The sequence below is a fragment of the Radiomyces spectabilis genome (assembly GCF_025331425.1).
Source record: "Radiomyces spectabilis strain NRRL 2753 chromosome Unknown BYT42scaffold_9, whole genome shotgun sequence".
In the NCBI taxonomy this organism is placed as follows: domain Eukaryota; kingdom Fungi; phylum Mucoromycota; class Mucoromycetes; order Mucorales; family Radiomycetaceae; genus Radiomyces; species Radiomyces spectabilis.
In genome coordinates this window covers 1,165,486-1,186,010 of record NW_026251934.1, presented here as the reverse complement: position 1 = coordinate 1,186,010, position 20,525 = coordinate 1,165,486, and the positions used below count along the sequence as shown (strand labels likewise).

The 20,525-nt window shown below is 43.5% G+C and overlaps 8 protein-coding genes across 8 annotated transcripts; 4 read left to right on the top strand and 4 right to left on the bottom strand.

Moving 5' to 3' along the window:
• Nucleotides 1–251: 251 nt before the first annotated feature.
• On the bottom strand, nt 252–2,375 carry BYT42DRAFT_410488 (uncharacterized protein). The gene is made up of 8 exons (XM_051563433.1): nt 2,284–2,375; nt 2,153–2,194; nt 1,588–1,714; nt 1,256–1,523; nt 1,159–1,197; nt 973–1,083; nt 655–914; nt 252–542 (listed from the first exon to the last, which is right to left on the bottom strand). Exons 2-8 carry the CDS (start codon nt 2,191–2,193, stop codon nt 510–512), a joined length of 879 nt encoding a protein of 292 aa, XP_051421808.1. The 5' UTR covers nt 2,194; nt 2,284–2,375; the 3' UTR covers nt 252–509.
• Nucleotides 2,376–3,916: 1,541 nt separating this feature from the next.
• On the top strand, nt 3,917–5,065 carry BYT42DRAFT_615697 (uncharacterized protein; the record flags this gene model as incomplete). The annotated part of the gene is made up of 1 exon (XM_051571988.1): nt 3,917–5,065. The coding sequence occupies one exon, from the start codon at nt 3,917–3,919 to the stop codon at nt 5,063–5,065; it is 1,149 nt and encodes a 382-aa protein (XP_051421807.1).
• Nucleotides 5,066–5,472: 407 nt separating this feature from the next.
• BYT42DRAFT_499864 (pyridoxal phosphate-dependent transferase) lies at nt 5,473–7,090 on the top strand (the record flags this gene model as incomplete). The annotated part of the gene is made up of 3 exons (XM_051564669.1): nt 5,473–5,652; nt 5,719–6,841; nt 6,960–7,090. The coding sequence occupies 3 exons, from the start codon at nt 5,473–5,475 to the stop codon at nt 7,088–7,090; spliced, it is 1,434 nt and encodes a 477-aa protein (XP_051421806.1).
• BYT42DRAFT_410353 (Snapin/Pallidin-domain-containing protein) lies at nt 7,069–8,319 on the bottom strand. The gene is made up of 3 exons (XM_051563432.1): nt 8,115–8,319; nt 7,563–8,047; nt 7,069–7,478 (listed from the first exon to the last, which is right to left on the bottom strand). Exons 2-3 carry the CDS (start codon nt 8,032–8,034, stop codon nt 7,288–7,290), a joined length of 663 nt encoding a protein of 220 aa, XP_051421805.1. The 5' UTR covers nt 8,035–8,047; nt 8,115–8,319; the 3' UTR covers nt 7,069–7,287.
• Nucleotides 8,096–9,979, top strand: BYT42DRAFT_615694 (translation initiation factor eIF-3, subunit D; the record flags this gene model as incomplete). The annotated part of the gene is made up of 3 exons (XM_051571987.1): nt 8,096–8,333; nt 8,417–8,789; nt 8,884–9,979. The coding sequence occupies 3 exons, from the start codon at nt 8,096–8,098 to the stop codon at nt 9,977–9,979; spliced, it is 1,707 nt and encodes a 568-aa protein (XP_051421804.1).
• Nucleotides 9,980–11,247: 1,268 nt separating this feature from the next.
• Nucleotides 11,248–12,404, bottom strand: BYT42DRAFT_576707 (uncharacterized protein; the record flags this gene model as incomplete). The annotated part of the gene is made up of 4 exons (XM_051569095.1): nt 12,153–12,404; nt 11,990–12,053; nt 11,937–11,961; nt 11,248–11,513 (listed from the first exon to the last, which is right to left on the bottom strand). The coding sequence occupies exons 1-4, from the start codon at nt 12,284–12,286 to the stop codon at nt 11,248–11,250; spliced, it is 489 nt and encodes a 162-aa protein (XP_051421803.1). The 5' UTR covers nt 12,287–12,404.
• Nucleotides 12,405–12,792: 388 nt separating this feature from the next.
• On the top strand, nt 12,793–13,226 carry BYT42DRAFT_547568 (uncharacterized protein; the record flags this gene model as incomplete). The annotated part of the gene is made up of 3 exons (XM_051565956.1): nt 12,793–12,882; nt 12,914–13,082; nt 13,147–13,226. The coding sequence occupies 3 exons, from the start codon at nt 12,793–12,795 to the stop codon at nt 13,224–13,226; spliced, it is 339 nt and encodes a 112-aa protein (XP_051421802.1).
• A 1,982-nt stretch (nt 13,227–15,208) lies between these two features.
• On the bottom strand, nt 15,209–20,023 carry BYT42DRAFT_576700 (PMCA-type calcium-translocating P-type ATPase). Its single transcript, XM_051569094.1, has 14 exons — nt 19,366–20,023; nt 19,177–19,270; nt 19,005–19,054; nt 18,860–18,933; nt 18,647–18,759; nt 18,425–18,548; nt 18,310–18,360; nt 18,139–18,245; nt 17,833–18,051; nt 17,456–17,758; nt 17,084–17,388; nt 16,693–16,994; nt 16,003–16,631; nt 15,209–15,925 (listed from the first exon to the last, which is right to left on the bottom strand). The coding sequence occupies exons 1-14, from the start codon at nt 19,715–19,717 to the stop codon at nt 15,433–15,435; spliced, it is 3,216 nt and encodes a 1,071-aa protein (XP_051421801.1). The 5' UTR covers nt 19,718–20,023; the 3' UTR covers nt 15,209–15,432.
• Between the last annotated feature and the right edge of the window lie 502 nt (nt 20,024–20,525).

The window sequence follows — 20,525 nt, the reverse complement described above, 5'->3', positions numbered from 1 at the left end:
TTGACCACGTGTATGAAATTCTTGCTAATATTGCTATACCAAATCAATGCTAATCACTAACGAGAAAACCTACACCGTTTTTTATCTGGATGTCCGGTAACAGGAGATGGCTGGTTTCCGTCGTCAAAATTTTTTCGAATATAATGGGAAAGCAGCGAATGGATTAGAATTTCCAGTAGATAGAATTACTGGCGTTGCAACAAATAAAGAGTATAAATAAGAACTAACGAAAGATGGAAAAGGTATTCTGCAAAAAAAATAAAAGATAATAATATGATATTTTGACTTTTGGTTTCCGCCCGTGTTAAATACCGTCGGGTTTTCGTAGCATTTCGACTGGTGCCATACTGATGGGGCCGCCCTTTCCTCCGGACACCAAAGTTTCGGACATGACGGTTCCATCGGAAGAGGTGTGGCCTCTGTATGGTTCCGACGTGTAGCCTGTATCGTGACCAGGTCCGTGCTGTGTCGCGGGGTGGCGGTCGTTCAATGGTTCCGAAACGTAGCCGTCATAAGTGTGTGTTTGGCGTGGCTGCTTTCGTCTATACATGAACCAGCCCGCAGCGCCGATGAGGGCCACACCGGCTACCTAAAAATTGTAAAAAGATGTTCAGCTATAATAGTACTGTAGTGTAATAATCTATAGACACTTACTGCACCAATGACAATGCCGGCAATAGCTCCACCGCCTAGACCAGAGGAGCCGCCAGTGGCACCGGCACCGAGAGCTTCAGCACCGTTGGTTGCACCGTAATCGATACTGGCAGACGAAGAGGTCGAAGGAACGGCACCTAATCGGAGCTCCTTGCTCCATTCCATTGTCTGCATATTGAGAGCCACAACTGGATCGTTCACATAGGAATTGTCGGCATTTTTTCCAAAGAGGACCACCATATAATCATCAATGACAACCACTATACGTGGATGTTTGAGCCGTTGCACAAAAAATTCTGCGGGGACAGAAAATCATACCTGAATGCATGCATCGCGGAGATGGTGCGTCGCCCTTTGTAGGCTTTTGTATCCACGACGTAGTTGCGTGATCAAATATCCAAATATTGGAGTTGATGGCTTTGTTATTCACTGGAAAATGCACTCGTTAGAAATTTCAAAAGGGTCGTTATGGAAACCGAAGGTGTTAAATGGCAAAGTACTTACAATCGCATCCTCCAAACAGCACGATCTGACCCTCGGAATCTGGAAAGCTTTTAATCAGATCACATATCATAATAACATTTAAGCCCAGAATACTTACTATAGACTAGCGTATGTCCCCATCTCTGCTCCGGCATGGCCGATCCTTCTCTTAAATTTGCCATGAGGTACATGCTGTCGGAGGGTCTCGCATAGGCAAACGATTGCATGTCTCTTAATTTCTTTGGTTGGGCCATGTCGTTGCCGTCATGCATAAGTCCACCAATTATGGTGAATAAATGACCTTCGGGATCAGGGACTGTTCCGTGATAATAAAGTCCGGGAGGATAACCATTCAGAGGCGAGTCGAATCTTGTGGTTGCAAAATTCTGGAAAACACAGTTTAAAATTTTTTTTCACGAGAATCTTTGCATTGCTGCTGTGATTTTTTACCTTTATATCTACGGATTCCAAGCGATCTACTACGCCTGGCTTGGTTACGTTTCCGAATTCGACGCCCTCGTTGACACCGCCAAAGTGAAAAATTGTATTATTGATGAAGAACCCCTGAGTGCCATATCTGTCATAAGCGGATCAGTAATACTATTTCAAGGCATGATTGTATTGTAATGGGTGTTGCTGATACCAACCGAACGGGCTCGTTATTAACCTTGCGCCATGATTTTTGGTTTAAATCAAAGACGTAGCCACGACTTGGGGGACACTGGTTGCAGGTGAGCCCACCTTGATAGAAAAATTGATCACCTTTCGAGTTGATTGGCGCTATAATAAGTCCTGAGGAAGTTTTCGGGATATCGTTGATACCCTCTACTGCAATGGTTTCCCAGGTGGCATTTGTTAAAGGTGTCGCAGCATTGTATGGAACATCCAAGGTATACACAGGAGAATTAACGTTACTGAGCGGCTCGCCACCTAAAGCAAGGAGAAAATATTATACTTCATCATGAGCCGACTCATCTGGCGCAACTTGACTCTATCAAACGAGTGAAATAATTACCGGCACAAACTATTTTCTGTAATTCTCTTGTGTAATAGCATCCTGTGAAAAGAAAATGACAAGGCAAAAACAGAAAAAAAAGTTCAGTCCATAAAACCGAGAGAGCTATGGTTTCTGTTTCTTTATTATACCTTGACCAGCACGCTTAGTATCAATTGCGCTGCCAAGGCCGACGATCGACGCAATAGCTACTAGTGATAAAAGCATCAAGTAAAAAAGACAAGAGAAAGCACAATTTCTTGAGAAATTTTCTGCCCGTCTTTTTAAAAATACTTTGTTATCGTTGAGACGTCGTACAATGTGGCTGGATGTCGTACAGCAACTTTTGTGCTCGATCATCAGAGTCCATGTCATGAAGTGTGTTACATTTTTGAGGAAGGCAAAAAGACAGCGTCAGCACCTTGAGTAGGCTCAAAATACAATGCTTGCTGGGCAAATTCTACTGAAGGAAAGCCCGCAATTTCTTGATCGGCCGAACACTCGTCGACTGTTCTGTGACGATGCGTCTAAAAAATTTAGTGTAATAGAAGTAGCAAAGTTTGTTCCTCTTAGCAGATTTTTAAGAGAGTACTTCATCTATTTGAATATGAAACATTTCAACCTGGCTTCAATATTAGAGGAACCAAAAGCCACGTAAAGCGAGCGCAGTAATTGGAGCAACATCTTGTGCATTTTGGTTCTCCGAGAATCGAGGTATTTACCAGGCATATCTGTTCTTCTAGTGGAAGTACGCAAGAGCATGGATGCGGTTAATATCAAAAGGTGAGCTTCGAACCTGGATGACAAATCGAAGCTATTCGTTTTTAAATCTGTCTCACAAGATGTTCTGGATTTAAAATGCCATAGTAATGGCCAGGCTTTTGCGGCTTTAGCTTCTATAAATAAAGACAAACGATATCGTGATATCGCACTAAACAGGATTGGCAATATGGAACGATGGAACTTTTTGGTGGTTTACTTTCGCAGAATATGGGCATTCATTGGGTAAACAAAAGTCCGTTTGCCGATTGACTTTTCAAACAACCGGATTGTTTGCGACTTCTCCTCCAACGCACCACCCAAAATAAGATAAAAGTAAAGACTTACCGTAGACCAGATACTTTTTATGCGTGTCATTTCGTATGGAATGTAGTACTTTATTGTCATGACTATCATTCAATGATAAAATTAGATTTGTCGACAATACGGTTCATAATTTTCTGCGAATGAACCAAGCGGCTCAATAAATACATGTATCCAAGTCAGAGCAAGTATTTGATTATCATTTCGCTTTCGGCTCCGCAAAGAAGCTCGGTTGTCGAGAATGTTAAAATGATATGGAAAATTCTAGAAAGCGAATTAAAAGAGGCTTCTAAGCGAGCAATGAGCGGATAAAATGCATCTCAGAGCCCGAGGTTCTGTGGATAAATACGGCCAAAGAAGCAATGTGAGATTGACTAGGAATATCAGCCTATGACGAATGCCGAATGAAAAATCCAAGTTCATGTGGAATATAGGCATTGACACAGTAGGATGATCTTTAAAGTCAAAATTGAAAAGGATAATCTTGCTTGCAGATCATCTCACTTTGCAATATGCGAGCGAGCTCGACCAAACGTGTGCACTGATGTGTTTTTTACCCGATTAGGTAATGTGAGTACCGTATCACACCGTCGAAGCAAAGGCCCCTGAATGTCAAATGTGTGTGAAGTGTCTCTCTTTTTATCTTGCTCCTTACTGTTATTTCCCTTTTGCTCCTTATCATTTCACATTGTTCCGTTGCATATGCCGCATAAACATACGTATGAACCAAAAGATCCGCGCATCATTGATGAGTATGAGGACGATTTGGATTCGGATGATTTGGACTTGGACGATTGGAGTTTGACCGGTCATTCCAATGCCATTGCTTCGCAAAGAAAAAGAAAAACGGGCACACAAGCCCTGGTGGAGTTTCTGAACAATACCAGTCCCGAGGAATTTCAGAAAAGAGTTGCGAAGCGTACACCGTCCACCCTATTTTTCCGACTGCGCCGAAATAAACAGGCTCCTAGTGTATCGACGATATCGTCGTTGGCGCCCAATGTCGTTCACCGGAAGAATTACATCGAAATCGTGGCTGGACCTACATCGACTCAAGACACTTCTGGCAGATCGATCCGTGCAAGCAAAGTACCGTCGTTTACCTCGTCCTCGCTAAGACACAGTGTTGTCAGTCAAGAGAGCCAAACATCCCCGATGTTACCTGTGAATCGAAGCAGTAGCCGTTGGGCAGACTCACTACGAGGATCCATGTCCATTAGGAGCCGTGCGAGTGGATCGATTCGTACCTCGTCTGTGTTTCGGGAGATAAACATTGAGCCGCCAACGACAGAGCATCAAGATACCAAACCCTTGACGGACAGGAGCCAGCACAAGGACATGGCAATGATAGAAACGGCTCTGGCAGAACGATTGGAGCAATTCCGATTGGCCGGCAACCCCACACTAATATCGAATGACGACGTGGTGCCTGCTTTTGCGGCTCAGCCGACACCTATTAGTCAACCCACATCACCTCCCAAGAAGGTCCGTCACATGCAAGTCCAGACAGCCACAGAAACCTCGTCGTCATTATCGTGTGGGGAAGCGGAAGCAAATACAGAGTGGACCGACACTTCGGAAGAATGTTTAAACTGCACTCAGGGTTCCGTGGGGACGTCGGTTTGTCTGGAAGAATTGCAGATGCAGCTCGTTCAGGAACAGCAGCTCTGCCGACAACTGGAAGCCAACATGGAAAATGCTTGCGACCAATTCGAAGCGCTCAGTGGTTTAGCTTATAAGAGACTACGAGAGCTTTGGGAGGAAAAGACACGATGGGAAAATGCATACATGACGCTACTGAACCATGGAACGGACAATGAGTCTGAAACGCCAGCTCATTTGTCACCATAAAAGGAAAAGTGGGGTTATATTGACTCTGGGCCGGTCCAACGGGTGTCATTGGACCACCATCTGTACCTCCGCCAATCATTTTCCTTATTTATCCATCACCCGCAAATCTAAATTTTGAAACCTCCCCCGTATTGTGAGCGATGACACACAATTTTTAAAGTTTCGCTTTTCGTCCATGGTTATATAAATGGCGGGTCTATCATCCCAAAGCGCCCTTTTCTCATCGTTTCTCTCAATTCTTTTTTTAACGTTATAATACCATTTATTTTATCTTATATAAAAAATGACGATATCTGTTGGTAAGTTCAAATTTGTGACAAATGCTGGAAGCGAGCGGCAAATGTAAATCACCTGTGTCACTGTCTGTAGACGATACATGCCCTCCCAAGGTCCTTACTGTGGACAACATGAATCCATACATTCGCAATGTGGAATACGCTGTTCGCGGAAAATTGGCTATTCGTTCAGACCAGATTCGTGAGGATCTGGAAGCTGGCGTTGGAGAATTCCCCTTCAAGACAGTGGTCAACTGTAACATTGGTAACCCTCAGCAGCTTAACCAGAAGCCCATTACATTTTTCCGTCAGGTAAATCTATAGATCCAAGGGAAGGTATGCTAGTGAGCATTTGGTAACAGATTTTTGTGATATTAGGTGGCGTCGTTATGCGAGAATCCCGAACTTCTTAGTGAAGACAAGGCACATTTGGTGTCCCAGTTATACCCAGCGGATGCTATTGCGCGTGCGAAAAAGTTGCTGGCAATGATCGGACCTAGCATTGGTGCGTATTCCCACTCGCAAGGTGTGCCTGGTATCCGACAGACGGTGGCTCGGTTTTTGGAGGAACGTGATGGTCATCCTGCGGATCCCAGCACCATCTACTTGACGCAGGGCGCTTCGTCAGGAGTCCAGACTCTGTTGACGTTGCTCACCCAAAATGACAAGACCGGTATCTTGATTCCCATTCCACAATATCCTTTGTACAGTGCTACCCTTTCGCTGGTCGGAGCCACGCCTGTGCCTTATTACCTTGATGAAGAGTCCGGTTGGTCCCTGGATATCGATAATTTGAAAACCATTGTCCGTGAAGCTCGTGATCAAGGCGTGGATGTCCGAGCCCTCGTGATTATCAACCCTGGCAACCCGACTGGTCAGTGCTTGGATTCCGACAACATGAGAGACATTTTAACTTTCTGCCACGAACAACGCTTGGTGTTGCTGGCCGATGAGGTGTATCAGACCAATATTTACGAGCCTGAATGCCGGCCATTCATCAGTTTCAAGAAGGCAATGATGGAACATCCCAACAAGAAGATCGCACAACAGCTGGAGCTTGTCTCTTTCCACTCGATCAGTAAAGGCATGATTGGTGAATGTGGACGTCGTGGTGGCTACTTTGAGCTGTGCAATTTTGATTACAAGGTGGAAGAGCAGATCTACAAGATGGCGTCAGTATCGTTGTGTCCCAATGTGCATGGACAAATTTTGGTCGATCTCATGTGCGGACCTCCACGCCAAGGCGACCCATCTTACGAATCCTATCATGCCGAGGTTCGGGAAATTTACGAATCTCTCCGTCGACGATCTAAGAAACTGGAGAAGGCTTTCAATAGCATGGAAGGTGTGACGTGCCAACCTGCTTTAGGATCCATGTACCTGTTTCCGCGTATCCGATTACCCGAGAAAGCAATTGCCAAAGCCAAACAACTGGGGATGGCGCCTGATGCTTTTTACTGCCACGAAATGCTCGAAGCGACCGGTGTTTGTGTTGTGCCTGGTGAGTCATTCTTTTCCTGAAAAGCCAAAAATATATATAAAAAAGAACAAAAAAGGGAAAAATTTATTTCCCACGGTGAGATTCGGAAATACTAATTTTGGAATGGTTCCATTTTTAGGATCTGGCTTTGGACAAGAACATGGAACATGGCATTTCCGATCGACTTTCTTGCCTCCCGAACACTTGTTCGATGACTTTTGCTCCAACCTCCAAAGATTCCATGACAACTTCCTCAAAGAAAATAGTTAAATAGAATATACACATCTTTCTATTGTTTTTTATTAAATAAGATCCATACTCGTTATATTTTTTCTTTTTCTGAAACCGAAAACAACAACAGGACCAAGAGGGAGAAAGAGAGTTTATGTTACATCGGAGAAATTATTGGGTACGTGAAAGAAGAATGAGAAATAAGAGCGAGTTTGTTTATGCGGGAGAACTGAAATTCATGTTGTTGATGAGGAGATCTGGTTTGAGGAGGAACGAGTCGCTAGTTGCGCTTGAATTCGCTGCACACGCGCTTGTGTCTCTTGCATCAACTGATTCGCACTGGTCAGTCGTTTTCGAGCATCACCCAATTTTTCAAGAGCAGGATGTAGTTTAGGAGGTTCAGCAATATCAGCAAACAGCTCCAATTCTAATTCAAATATTTCGAGTTGTTAAGCAACTACCCGCCGCAATACAACCATTTTATCTCGTTTCACAAATTCTTTTTCTTTACCTGCTATTAACCGCTCGATTTCTTTGCTCAGTTCTTCCTGACTCTTTTGAGTAGCAACGATGGCCTTATCCATATCAAGCACAAGCGGTTTCAATAGACCTACAATGCCATTTGACATTTTGTTTGCACTGTCCTGCTCCTGAATAGACGTCGAAGCATCGTCACTCTGAGCTTTTGACGTTCCTTCTGTAGCCATTTCTTCGGAATGCTCAGCATCCACAATCTGCTTCTTTAATACTTCTTGCGCTGTGGAAGACAATTCAGCCGTCTCTGCAGATCTCTCGGTTGGACTACTCATTTCATCAAACTGCTGTAAAAAAAAGAAGTGTGTCAGTATGCGTCTGCTTGGAAAATTGCGATAGTCTTGCGGAGTATAAAAAGCGAGTGATGTCAGCACTGGCCGCATCTTAAAAAAATTGTTTTTTTTTTCTTCTCGTTTTCTCTCCAAAGCCTCTTTGTCGATCCAATACATGTAGGCATAGATCCTGACGGATGAGTGAAAATGGGTTCATTGACACTGGATAATAGATACAATGGCGGAGAATAGCAAACCTCAATTCGCGCTTCCCAAGATCTTCGATTGTGAAGGTGGATGGGGTCCCGTCACTGACGTGATCCCTCCTCAATTCCGTGACATTCCTTATGCACCTTACAGCAAGGGCGATAAGCTGGGTCGCGTGGCTGACTGGACTAATCCCGATGGTCAGAAGCAAGACAACCGCGAAGTGCAAGGACGTCAAGGCCGAGCTGGATTCAACCGTTTCAACAGAGGTAGGCACGAGAAAAAAAAATGGGAATCGAGTGTGAAATTTTCCTCTCAAGAATGATTATACTCACTGGGCAATTGGAAACAGAACAACAAGCTTACGGTGCCGCTTTCGCTTCTGCATTCACATACACCCACACCGAGGATGAATCTTCCTTCTCAGTTGTCGATAACCGTTCTGCCATTGCCAAGAAGATGGCTCTCAAGACAACCAGCGGCATCCGCAACCGTCCTCAGAACAAGCAACAGCAGACCACCAACTACCGTAACGCCGGCCAACGTCCTATGGCCGGTGGCAGACAGCAGCAAAACCGCAGACGCTACGGCTACAAGGATTACGATAAGCCCCAACGTCTCCGAAACGCATCGATTACTATTGGCGCTGACTGGAAGGTTTTGGATGAGATCGAGTTCAGCCGCTTGAGCCGTTTGAATTACCCTATCCCTCAACCAGTGGATGTGTAAGTGTTATTTCACCATGATACTTTTCTTTTGCTTTTATTTCAATGTAGGAGATGGTTGAATCGCTAACGCCTGTCTTTTTTTCTTACAAAGTGCCACTTATGGTTCTGTCAACTACTACAACAAGGCTTATGATCGCGTCAACACAAAGAACGAAAAGCCTCTTCATCACATCGATCGTGTCAAATACGAACCTACTACGTCCGAAGATCCTGTTATGCAGCAATTCGTTGAACAAAACAAGGCTACGGTATTCGCCACCGATGCCGTTCTGTCGCTCTTGATGTGCTCTACCAGAACCGTGTATCCTTGGGATATTATTGTGAAGAAGGAAGGTGACAAGGTGATCTTGGACAAGCGATTCGGTGGTGTCTTCGACTTTGTCACTGTCAATGAGAACACATACGATCCTCCTGCCGAGAACGAGAAGGATACCATCAACTCATGGTCAGCTTTGAGCACAGAAGCCACTGGTATCAACCGCAACTTCTGCCGACAAGTATTAGAGCAAAAGAGTGTCAACTTTGAAAATGCCAACCCATTCGCATCCGACGATACCAAGGACCGATTGGCATCATGTGGATACCGTTACCGACAGTTTGATCTCAGCAATCCTGGTCAGTCCGAGGATGAAGAACCTATTCACATGATTGTCCGCACTGAAGTGGATGCGGCTATCAAGATGGGTAACCAGACCTCGTACGCCACTATCCGTGCTTTGAACGAATTCGATCCTACTGCTCAGGGCGCCGGTGGTGCTCTTCCATGGAAGAAGAGCTTGGATTCTCAGCGTGGTGCTGTCGTGGCTACCGAAATGAAGAACAATGCTGCTAAATTGGCTCGCTGGGCTGTTCAGGCTTTGTTGGCCGGCGCTGACCAGTTGAAGCTCGGTTATGTCGCTCGTATGAACCCCAAGGACAACTCACGCCACGTCATTTTGGGTACCCAGGCTTACAAGCCTCGCGATTTTGCTGCTCAGATGAACTTGTCCTTGACCAACGGTTGGGGTATTGTCAAGGCTGTGGTTGACATGTGTCTGCAGCTGCCGGAAGGCCGTTACGTATTGATGAAGGATCCTAACCGACCTATTCTTCGAATCTACGTTGTTCCTGGCGAGGAAGATTTGCAAGAGTATGATGAGGACGACGAGGGAACCGAAGCTGCTGAAGAACCCGAGAGCCAAAAGTAGATCATGATGTAATCGAACTCCAAATTATTCATATTCAAAAAGAGAAAAAATAACAATCAATAGCATTTTGAAATTTTTGTGTGGCTATGGCAATAAACACATACCAAATTACTTTTTTGCATGTATGGGATTTCGGCTTGTTCTTTTCTGGGACTTTCCCATTCATTGTGAATAACAAGCCGTTCATTCATTTCTGGATGTCACCCTCTTACATTGAGCGACTTTTATCAGACAAACTCTAGAGCATAGGCATAAATCCGGGGCGAGACTCTGGACGGAACTTTGGTATATCAATGCAATACTCTGGGTCCCTACTTTGCATTATTTTATAGAGATTATTATTTTTTCCACATAGCAATGATGTTGTCAGCCGATATTTTGTAGACCGATCATATGTCAGGGCCGTCGACAATTCAACCTAAGATTTGCTCAATTTTCACCAACATTTATCAGACTTGTCATTGTCAGTAGCAGTGTCGTATGTATGATCATCATATTCGCCATTATTTGAACTGTCATAACTTGAGTAAATCCATGTCCACATGGTTGCTTAAATGGCGCATACTATCTGTGCTCTCTTATTTAAACTGCGAGATATTGTCTGCATTGGATTTCATAGGAATTTGGTGAAGGAGCTTATTTTTACCAAACTCCCAAGCTTCTTCTGGATGCAATACTCGGTTATCGTTGATGACAATGTCAACCGTCGCGTGTCCGCGCTGACCGAGATGCTTCGAAAGATTTAGTAGTTTACTGTGACGAGAGGTTCATATTTTCGCTTATCACACTCGAACTTATGACTAGCAATCTTCGCTTTTGTACAATCAAAATGAGCGCCAAATACAAAGGCGGCAACCCGCATTTATAAAGACGCAGGTGGTGTGAACAAATATTTTTCATCTTCCTTCATTTACTAACCCCAAAGGAGTAAAGGACAACTGTGGTTGTGAAGCGAGCATGTCCTGGCAAACCGCAAGAAGATCAATAACGCTCGAAGATAATATGGATTTATTTTACGGAAGAAGAAGAAAGAGAAAAAGGAACAGGCCTAGATAGCAAAGCAAACACGACCTGTTTGATCCGTGTATCACTGGTCTATCCATTCATAAAAGGAAACACAAATCATGAGCCATAATTCAACATCCGCTTAGATCTTATCGTAAATCATGTGATTACATCGGATTTAACCAATCAACATCCATTGACTTTGAACTACCCAATCATCTGCGGTAATTTGTCGGCAAACCAATGTGACGGTCAAATAAAAATTAATAAGGCAATTGGCGCAGCTCTTCAGGAGGTGGCTCAAGGACGGGCAACTGGACCTTTCCCTGGTTGCAGCAAATGGCAAACCGAGGTTCTTGACAGGTTCCAGCTACTTTTTCGGCCTCCCAGCCTTTGGCTCCACAGGAAACACAGCCCAAGGTCATGCTGCCATTGTCCATTACTCCATCAACGTTGACGTTCGGAGATCGAATTGAGGCGCCTCCTTGGAAGTCTTCAAAGGAGATGCGGGCGGTATTGTGGGATGGTCCTACTGATAAAACCAACGTAAATGGAAAATATAAGCTCTTAATGCACGCCACGTTTAGAGGAGCTTTGAAGAAAATACATATCTTCCGTAGTTGAAGACACAGGAGCAAGTGGGACGGTATCCTCAACGTCGGATGGCTCAACTGTAGCCACACGATGGGAAAATATAAACTTAATGCTTGCAATGTCAGAGGAGTTTCGAAGAAACCTCCAGACCTTCCATAATTGAAGGCACTGCCGCAAGTGGAACGGTATCCTCAACGTCATCTGTCATATTTCCAAGATTTAAAGGGACAGAGCGAGCTTGCCACGCGTTTTGGTGGTCTGTACGGCCACATTGACAAAGTAGAACTATCGGGATCTCAGAAATTGGAAAATATCCAAGACAACTGTATACAACGCGGCATATTTTTGAATAAACTACTTCCTTGTTGGGTGACTTGAATAAACTCAGCAATTGTATTCATGCGATTCAACGGACACCGTGAACTCGTCATTCTTTGACGATCCGTACGTCCACATTGGCAGCGTCTGGTAAGGTCTATTTGGATTTCGAGAATTTGTTTAAAAAAATGCATTTTGAAAAATTATCAAGTAAAGCGTATAACTAATTTATATGCTTTAAGCCAATTAAAGTAACATTGTGAAGAGACATGAAAACTGCTGCACTTGTGCTTCTTGAATAAACTGTCCAGTAATTGTATTCCTGGGATTCAACGGACACCAAGCGCTGGTAATTCTTCGATAATCCGTACCTCCACAACGGCAAGGCATATTGTATATTATTTTTTTTAGTTGTGATAGGATATAACTAAATTAAAAATCAAAAGCAATCTTTTCTCTTTTATATACTGTCGGACAGTGTGTGGGTAACGTCCCTTTTTGGGTGGATTGTTTTTTTACGAAACAGTAATGTGGCAATAGTCCCAAAAAAAGGCAATAAAAAAACCCACAACATTGTTATTTTCGATTATGAAATCCCAAAGAGGCAATGTGACATTGCTTATTTTATTAATTAAGGGCGCTCTTTTTGTTGTCGATTCTTCTACTTAAACAAGAACAATTTTCTTAATAAGAGGGCGCTCTTTTGCTAAAAAGTTGATTCTTCTACTTAATCATGAACAACAACGAACTTCAAGCTATTCAAACGTACTTGCAAGAAATCACTCGTACACTTGTAGAGATGGTTCCTCGACAGAACGAGTTGGTTGCTTTGCTCAAGAACCGCGTTCAAGTTCCTCGTCAGCAAGTAGTTGAAGAGGCACGGTGTGATGTCTAACATGACCTTGCATTCACTTTTGGCTGCCAATTGCGAAGCTTCTGCACAGGAGCATCATACAGAAGAGATTGTGGAAGCTTCACGAGAAAACGTGAGTGTCTAAACAGAAGTTTATCCACTAGCAGAAACAAGCCAAGCTTATGGTAAGCATACTTGAAAACGAAATCCCACTGTATCGTATCACGATAAATTATCAACATGCACGTACTGATTTTGAACCTTGCTCTACTACATCCATCCCAACAATCTTGCCTGAAGATGTTGATCTGACATGGCTAGACTTCTCTGACGGTAAGTGTCCTTATCGTATGAATATGATACATGTACGCAGACGTTATATAGTTGAAAATGATAGATTTTGGACCCGATTCTTCCCCTTTTGATGGAGACGGCAAAGGCATAAGCCGTCGCCATTACCTCAGAGCACGAAAGTAATTATTCAAAAAAAAAATATGACAAGTTCCTATATGTTAACAACTACCGATTTATAGATTTTGAACATCACCGAAACGTCTGCTCGAATTGCGGAAAGTCCGGGCACCTCAGATCATCCAATAAACTTTGCGACAATTATAAACAAGGCGCACAACATTGACACCATTGAAGCGCAAATCAATCGTCAAGACCCCATTGCGCAATATTTGCAAATATCCAATTTTGATCGAAGCCATTCAAGACATCGTCAAGCATGTACGAGACGTCACCTACGTCGGCACTCTTTTTGCCAATTTTTTTCGTTTTGTACTGCCTTACCAACGATATCCCATTGCCGCAATGTTCCCACGATTTTCTCTACAACATTTTTGCTATCATTACGAGCAAAGGCAAAAAAGCATCACCGACCATCAAAACCGCATACCAAGAATTTAAATCGCACATCCCTAGATATCACGAAGCCAATTTTCAAACCCGAGGCTACTCAACCGTTATATTTGAAGATGCGAAAGAATACCATACATCCGTCCAGCAACATATTTTGGACAACTACCCCGAGAAAACGAAGCACTAAATTTTTGTCCGCTTTTACGATACCTAAGATCCACTTTTTGTCGAGGGAGTCACCGTGGCCAAAAGACGTACGATTGCGAAATACATTTTTGAACAAGCTGCCAATGACACCGCCGCTCCCGTCAATTTTCCGAAAAATGTCAGCCGGTCACAGCATCCCATCAAAGCATTCAAAATTTAGTCAATATCATCAAGTCCAAACCCGGCAAGAAAACCAGCGAGGATTTTGTCAACAACCCGCATCTCTATATACCCCATATGCATGAAATTTTGGAGATATTCGAGCAAAAATTTTTAATCCAAGAAGAAGCCCTTCAGAATTTTGGTTCGAATGCTTACGTTCATAGACATGTGAAAGAGGTAAGTAAAAATCATTGGCACGCATTGATGGTGTATCACTAAAATCGAAATAGATCACAAAAGATACCCATTTATCAAAGACATTTTTTGCATCGTTGAATGTCTCAGTCCGGGAAGCCATCCGCAACAAACAATTTTGAACCTTCCTACTCGAGTTCGAGCCCTTCCTGCCGAAATTTTGAACCAGCTTCACCAGTTCATCGACGAAGCTATCACCGCCATCGCCAGCACCAATTTTCGGCCCGAAAAATATACGGATCCAAAAGGCACACTTTTGCCTGTTTATTGTTACCAAATGCGACATGTCCAATTGGACCGACAATCGTTTTCTCGAATGTTGACCATTGTTGCTGTCAGTTACGCCGGTTCTTCTTTTGCGCCGATTAGATTTGCTATACCAAGGTTTAGCAAATACGGAAGACAGCGCATTGGCTCGTCCGCAGATCGATGTCTGGAGGAACCTTCGAGAAGGTATGAAGGACCAATGGATGAACGAGGCATACCAAAGGTATTGCCTGGAAAAAGGAAGAAATATAGGCCGAATCCGTTCAGCATTAAAGTGGCCCGGAATACTTCTTGGTTTGTCTGTTTCGGAATAAATCTAGAAGATTTGCAGGAAGTCTGCGAGAACCTTCCTGAAAATGTAGACATAGAAAAATGTGTCTTTGTAGAAAATATAAATATGACCATGTTATGTAATACAGACAACAATCAACTACAGATTTAAACTGAACTCTAAAGGAGTAGTCAAATCTGACATTGCGTCCAAAAATATTTCATACTGAATACTCAAATATGTGTTTATCCACTTTCAAATAAAACGCTCTTTCTAACCTCAACTTCAAGTTTGCAATACTGAACCATAAAACTAAGAAACCGACTAGGAATCAAAAAAGAACTTATCGAATGATGGGCCACGAAGCGGCCTTTCCCGCTCGAATAATTTTATAAGAATTGTATGATACAAAAAGGAAAAAGAAAAGTTAAGTAATAAGGAGCAAAAGAAAAAATAAGAGCTTCGCTGAGATGATGATCAATTTGCAATTGCGAAGAAAGAAAGAACAAGTAAAAAAAAAAAAAAGAACCACGTTATGTTTACAATAAAAGAGCAAAAAGATGGAAGAAGAACGAACAGTTTGCTATACAGTAAAAAGAAAATGCAAAAGAGAGAGGAAAAAGAAAGGCGCCGTTCCTCGTTTTGCGCATAGCACACAAATCAAGAGTCGAGCAAACTACTGTACAAAGCGCAAAGAATAGGCAGGCCCACAAGTCATTATACAGGAGCAGGACGACCATCGGCTTTTCCACGAGTAATGTCGTATGATCGTGGAGCAGGTGCGTATATGTCCTCCTGTAAGTAATCGTGGATGTTGTCATACTTTGAGGCAGCTATCAATTTGTGCGCTACCATGACGGCTTTTGGGTCATCGGACATGGTCTTGACGTCACGGAGAATATGATTGACCGCGGCTTCCCATCGAAGACGAGAGTAGCTGACGGTGTGAACGAATTCATCGTCGTTATTCTCGCTCCAAAAGTAGGGTATATGGTTGGGTAACAGACGGATCAAGGTACCGGCAGGGATGGAAAGCGATCCAATGCCAATCGTAAACAGCCACTGAGACGTCGTCAATGGAACAGTCTTGAAAGCCAAGCCGCCATACTGGACAATGAGCACTTGACCAATAACGGTGAATGCCTGAATAGCCAGGAACAGGTAATCGTGACGAACGCCGCGGAGGATGTTCAGATTATCATCGATACGTCTGTAAAAAGAAGAAAAGCAAAAATGAGCAAAACATGTAGGGTAAATTTGGATGGGGCTAGCTAGCAAAATCCTTACCTGCAGTTCAACTCATTAAAGACTTGCAAAAAGACAAAGACGTTGAATACCATGGTACGGAGAATGCGATTGTCTTCCACCGAGTTGGACAGGCCAAAGACGGAAGGACCGTGAGTCATGAGGAGCAAGTTGACGAAAATCTGGAAGATAGCTTGACCGATGATCATACGACTCATGCGCCAGTTGATGAGACTAGAGTCCTTGCGCAGTGGTCGACGGTTAATCAATTCATCGGAGAGGGGTTCGGTGGCAAGAGCGAGAGCAGCAAAAGTATCCATGATCATGTTCACCCAGAGCAACTGGACCGCGCTGAGAATGGATTCCGATTTTTCTGACACTACGGCGCTGACAAAAGAAAGAACGACGGCTGCTACATTCACGGTGAGCTGGAATGTCAAGAACTTTCGTACACCATCATTGACAGCACGACCCCACTTCAAGGCTTGCAATATGGAATTGAAATTGTCATCCATCAAAATAATATCAGAAGCTTCTTTGGCTACCTCGGTACCGGTAATACCCATGGCAAAACCAACATTAGCCATCTTGAGAGCAGGTCCATCGTTGGTGCCGTCACCAGTCATGGCCACTACTTCATTCATCTCTTGCAACCGAGACACGATAATGGTCTATTTTGCCAGAGTTTAGTACCCTCTGTCGATGCAGCAAGAGCCCAAAAAAACGCCCTACCTTGTCAATGGGTGATGAGCGGGCAAGCACCTGCAGACGGGGAATTACACGTTGTTGTTCGGTGGTAGAAAGTGCACGGAAGTCGGGGCCTGTCATAGCAATGCCTCCGGCAGTCAAGATACCGCATTCCTTGGCGATAGCTTTGGCAGTCTCAATATTGTCACCGGTAATCATACGAATGAATACACCAGCACGACGGAAGGCTTGGACCGATTCGATGACTCCTGGACGCAACTGATCCTGAATACCAACAATGCCTAGGAAAATAAGATCATTGACAGGAGCATCGTCTGGGTGAAATGCTAACGCCAAGCCAAACAAACACAGATTAGTAAGACAGAAGCAAGCAAAACGATGAATCATGATAAATCGAGCCGGATAAAACACTTACATGAGAAGGTAGCATGATCTACGTCTCGGTAAGCCAAGGCCAACGTTCTGAGCGAGCGTTCGGCGTATTCGTTTACAAGCATCTCATGGTGCAAGCGGGTACATTGATCCAAGGGCTTGACCTTTCCTCTAAGATCGATATAATGGGTGCATGCCTTGATAATGGATTCAGGGGCTCCCTTGGAATACAGACGATATGTATTTCGATCAGGTGATGGTACATTGCTGTCATTGACTTGAATGACGGTGGTCATGCTCTTGACAGTCGAGTTGAAAGGATACACGTTGGCGATCTTGCTTGAAGATCTGAATATCGATGTTGAATTGAGTATATCAATTTCATATCGAGTGCTGAGATGTGAGGGATTTTTACCTGATTTGCTGATAAGAGTAGCCTAATTTTCGACTGAAATCAATGAGAGCGGACTCGGTGGTGGAGCCAACAAACTTGGTGACACCTTCGGGCGATCGTCCTTCAAAAGCTGTAGAGTTGATGGCAATGCCTTCGACGAGCAGATCTAAAGCAATTGGGCTCACTTGATAACGCCAACGTTGCATTTCGGACACCTTGGTGAATTGTTTATCTGCCAATGTAGCGGTGATTACGGTCATCTTGTTTTCTGTCAAAGTGCCTGTTTTATCTGAGCATACAGCCGTAGCATTGCCCATGGTTTCGCTAAAACAAAAAGCGATTGAATGACCGGGTTAGAAAAATACGAGGATGGAGTAGGAGCGAGGGGGGGACCTTACCAAGCGGAAAGATGACGCACCAAGTTGTTGTCCTTTAACATCTCGGTTGTGGCGAATGCGAGAGCCAGGGTGACGGCCATCGGAAGGCCTTCCGGTACAGCGACGACAATGACAGTGATCGCTTGAATCACCATTGTGATCAGCTCGCTGAGCAATTCATTGGTGGAGACCCAGTGATTGGAGACCGTGCTCAAGATGACAAGCTTCAACAACAGGACACTACAAAATGCAGGCAATAAAAAGGGCAATTGTTGAGTGGGGAGGAACAGTGAATAGGACCTATTGCCGGAAGTTAAAATATTTTACCCAAACATCAGACCGGCTGCAGCGAAACCGAATTTCGCAATTTGATCGGCAAGCACATTGAGTTTCAGTTGCAGAGGGGTTTGATCTTCGGAAGAATTGCGCATCAACTAGAAACGATATTGATACGTTAAATTATCAAATGAGAAGAAACCCAACCATATGCGCATTTACCGTCATGGCTCGACCGTAGAAGGAATTGGTGCCAACCGCAATGACAACAACCTATTCGGAAGATGAAAATTGATGAGGACAAAAGAAGCACGTCGTCACTGAACGAGATGTTTACCTTGGCCACACCTTGCAGGATTTTTGAACCACTCAATAATACACAGTCGCCTTGGAGGTCGGTGTTTTTCTTGACTGTATGCGATTCACCGGTAGCAGTGGATTCATCGCAGCGCAAATTATGTCTACAAGGACGTGAGAAAGTCGATAAGAAGGCGGTTACATTCACGACGAAATAGTGCGTATCGGATAAATGGCATTTTCAATTGCAATGCAAGCTTACCCTTCAATGTACAGACAATCGACATTCAGCATATCTCCCGGTTCAACGAACATGATGTCGCCGACCACAACCTCCTGAATGTGAATTTGCTGGGCGATACCGTCACGCATGATCTAAACAATTCATTGCAGCCATGTCAGTCCCTTTTCCATACAGGTTGTTTCGGAAACATAAACATTGGTTAAAAAGAATGACAAGAAGTCGAAAATGTACCTTGACGGGACGTTCTTCCTTTTTAGCATTCAGTTTGCGGAACTGTTTCTCTTTTTCATAATCATTCATGGCATCTAGGTAAAGAACAGGTAAGCCATCATTGTGGTTGTCGTTGTTTACAAGTTGTGCCATGCATGTTACTTACTGGTTATGACGACGACAGCAACTGCAACAAGGATTGCAACCCCGTCAACCCTAAATTATACGTGTAACCGTCACGGAAAAAAAAAAGAGACGAAGCACATATTTAGACTCATTCTCATAAAATTTGGCCGGTGGCTCAGCGCGAGAGCAATTCAGGGTCGGTATTCCCTTACCATCCAACTTTGGGTTCATCCACTGGATGATTGGCAGAATTGTCTTCCCAGAGACCCACGGCCAAAGATACGACAGAGGCAATTGTCAACATGACTATGAGAAACAAGCAATCTCGGTGAGCGGAAAAACTTTTTTCTTTTTTCGGCCAAGAGATATGAATCAGGGAAAAAAAAAAAAAAAAAACTTACTGAGGGTTTGATCGTTGTAAGCGGCCCAAAGTAGGGACCAAATTGTTTTGGCGGGCGCTTCAGGGATTTCGTTTCTGCCAAATAAAGCTTTCCGTTCTGCAAAAGGCTCGGTGTCGTTGGATTTCACAATACCATAACAGGGATCGAACGTTTCATCGGCAAAGAGACCGACGGTGGGATCGACTTTCAAAGCCTGACAGATTCCGTGTGTGCCACCGAGATCGGCAAGTAGCGAAGGATGTTTCAGATCAACAAGCTGGCACAACTGGGCGGCCGAGACCGAGAAATTTTTTTTTGAACGATGTTCGTGAGGTATCAAGGGTGCTGTCGAATCAGATAATTGAGGCGGCATGATTTCAAAGAGCAAAAAAAGGACAAATCAAAAGAGAAAAAAAAAAGGTAGATGTGATAGCAGAGACGCTAGTTTTAGGCAAACAATGATGGTAATACGTGGATGTAGACGTGGATATGTGTATGCATATATGTAATATATGGAATGCGTATAATATATCTTTTTTCTTTCCTTGATAGAAAACCTGGAACAAAAAAAGAAAATAGTATTTGATCGCAATGGATGGTTCGGCCAACAGAATTGGGATGTATATATATATATATATAAAATGTGTAAGAAAAAAAATAAAAAGGAAAAAGAAAAAGTTTAAGGGGCTTTATAACAAGAGCCGAAATAAGATGATGAGACAAAACCCAATATTTTTTTTCCTTTGATATTTTTTCAAGATGATAAACATAAATAAAGAAGACCTGCAAAAGAGCAAAACAAAGCTGTGGAATGGAGGGGAAAAAAATAACAATATGAGGAAAAAATGGTAATTGAAGGGCGGTAGATTAGGCTGTTCAAGTTTGCCACACTGATTATATGTTTCATGATGAAATTTTGGGCACCGCGCACCTTTTGTGGAACCTTACTTCAACTCTGGAGTACTCCATAACATGGCACAGTAGCTTCAACCCCGTTTCCTATGCCGGCTTCGATAAGAACATTCTATCAAACGAGCCAAGCTCCGAAGAAAGTGCTCGTACCATACGAAACACAACTAGGAGATTGGAGGCAGGCTACTAAAGCCGTTTTCAAGTAAGTAAAAAAAAGGATGATCTATTTTCAAGTCTAGTTTCATTTACTATTTCACATTTAGTAGTTC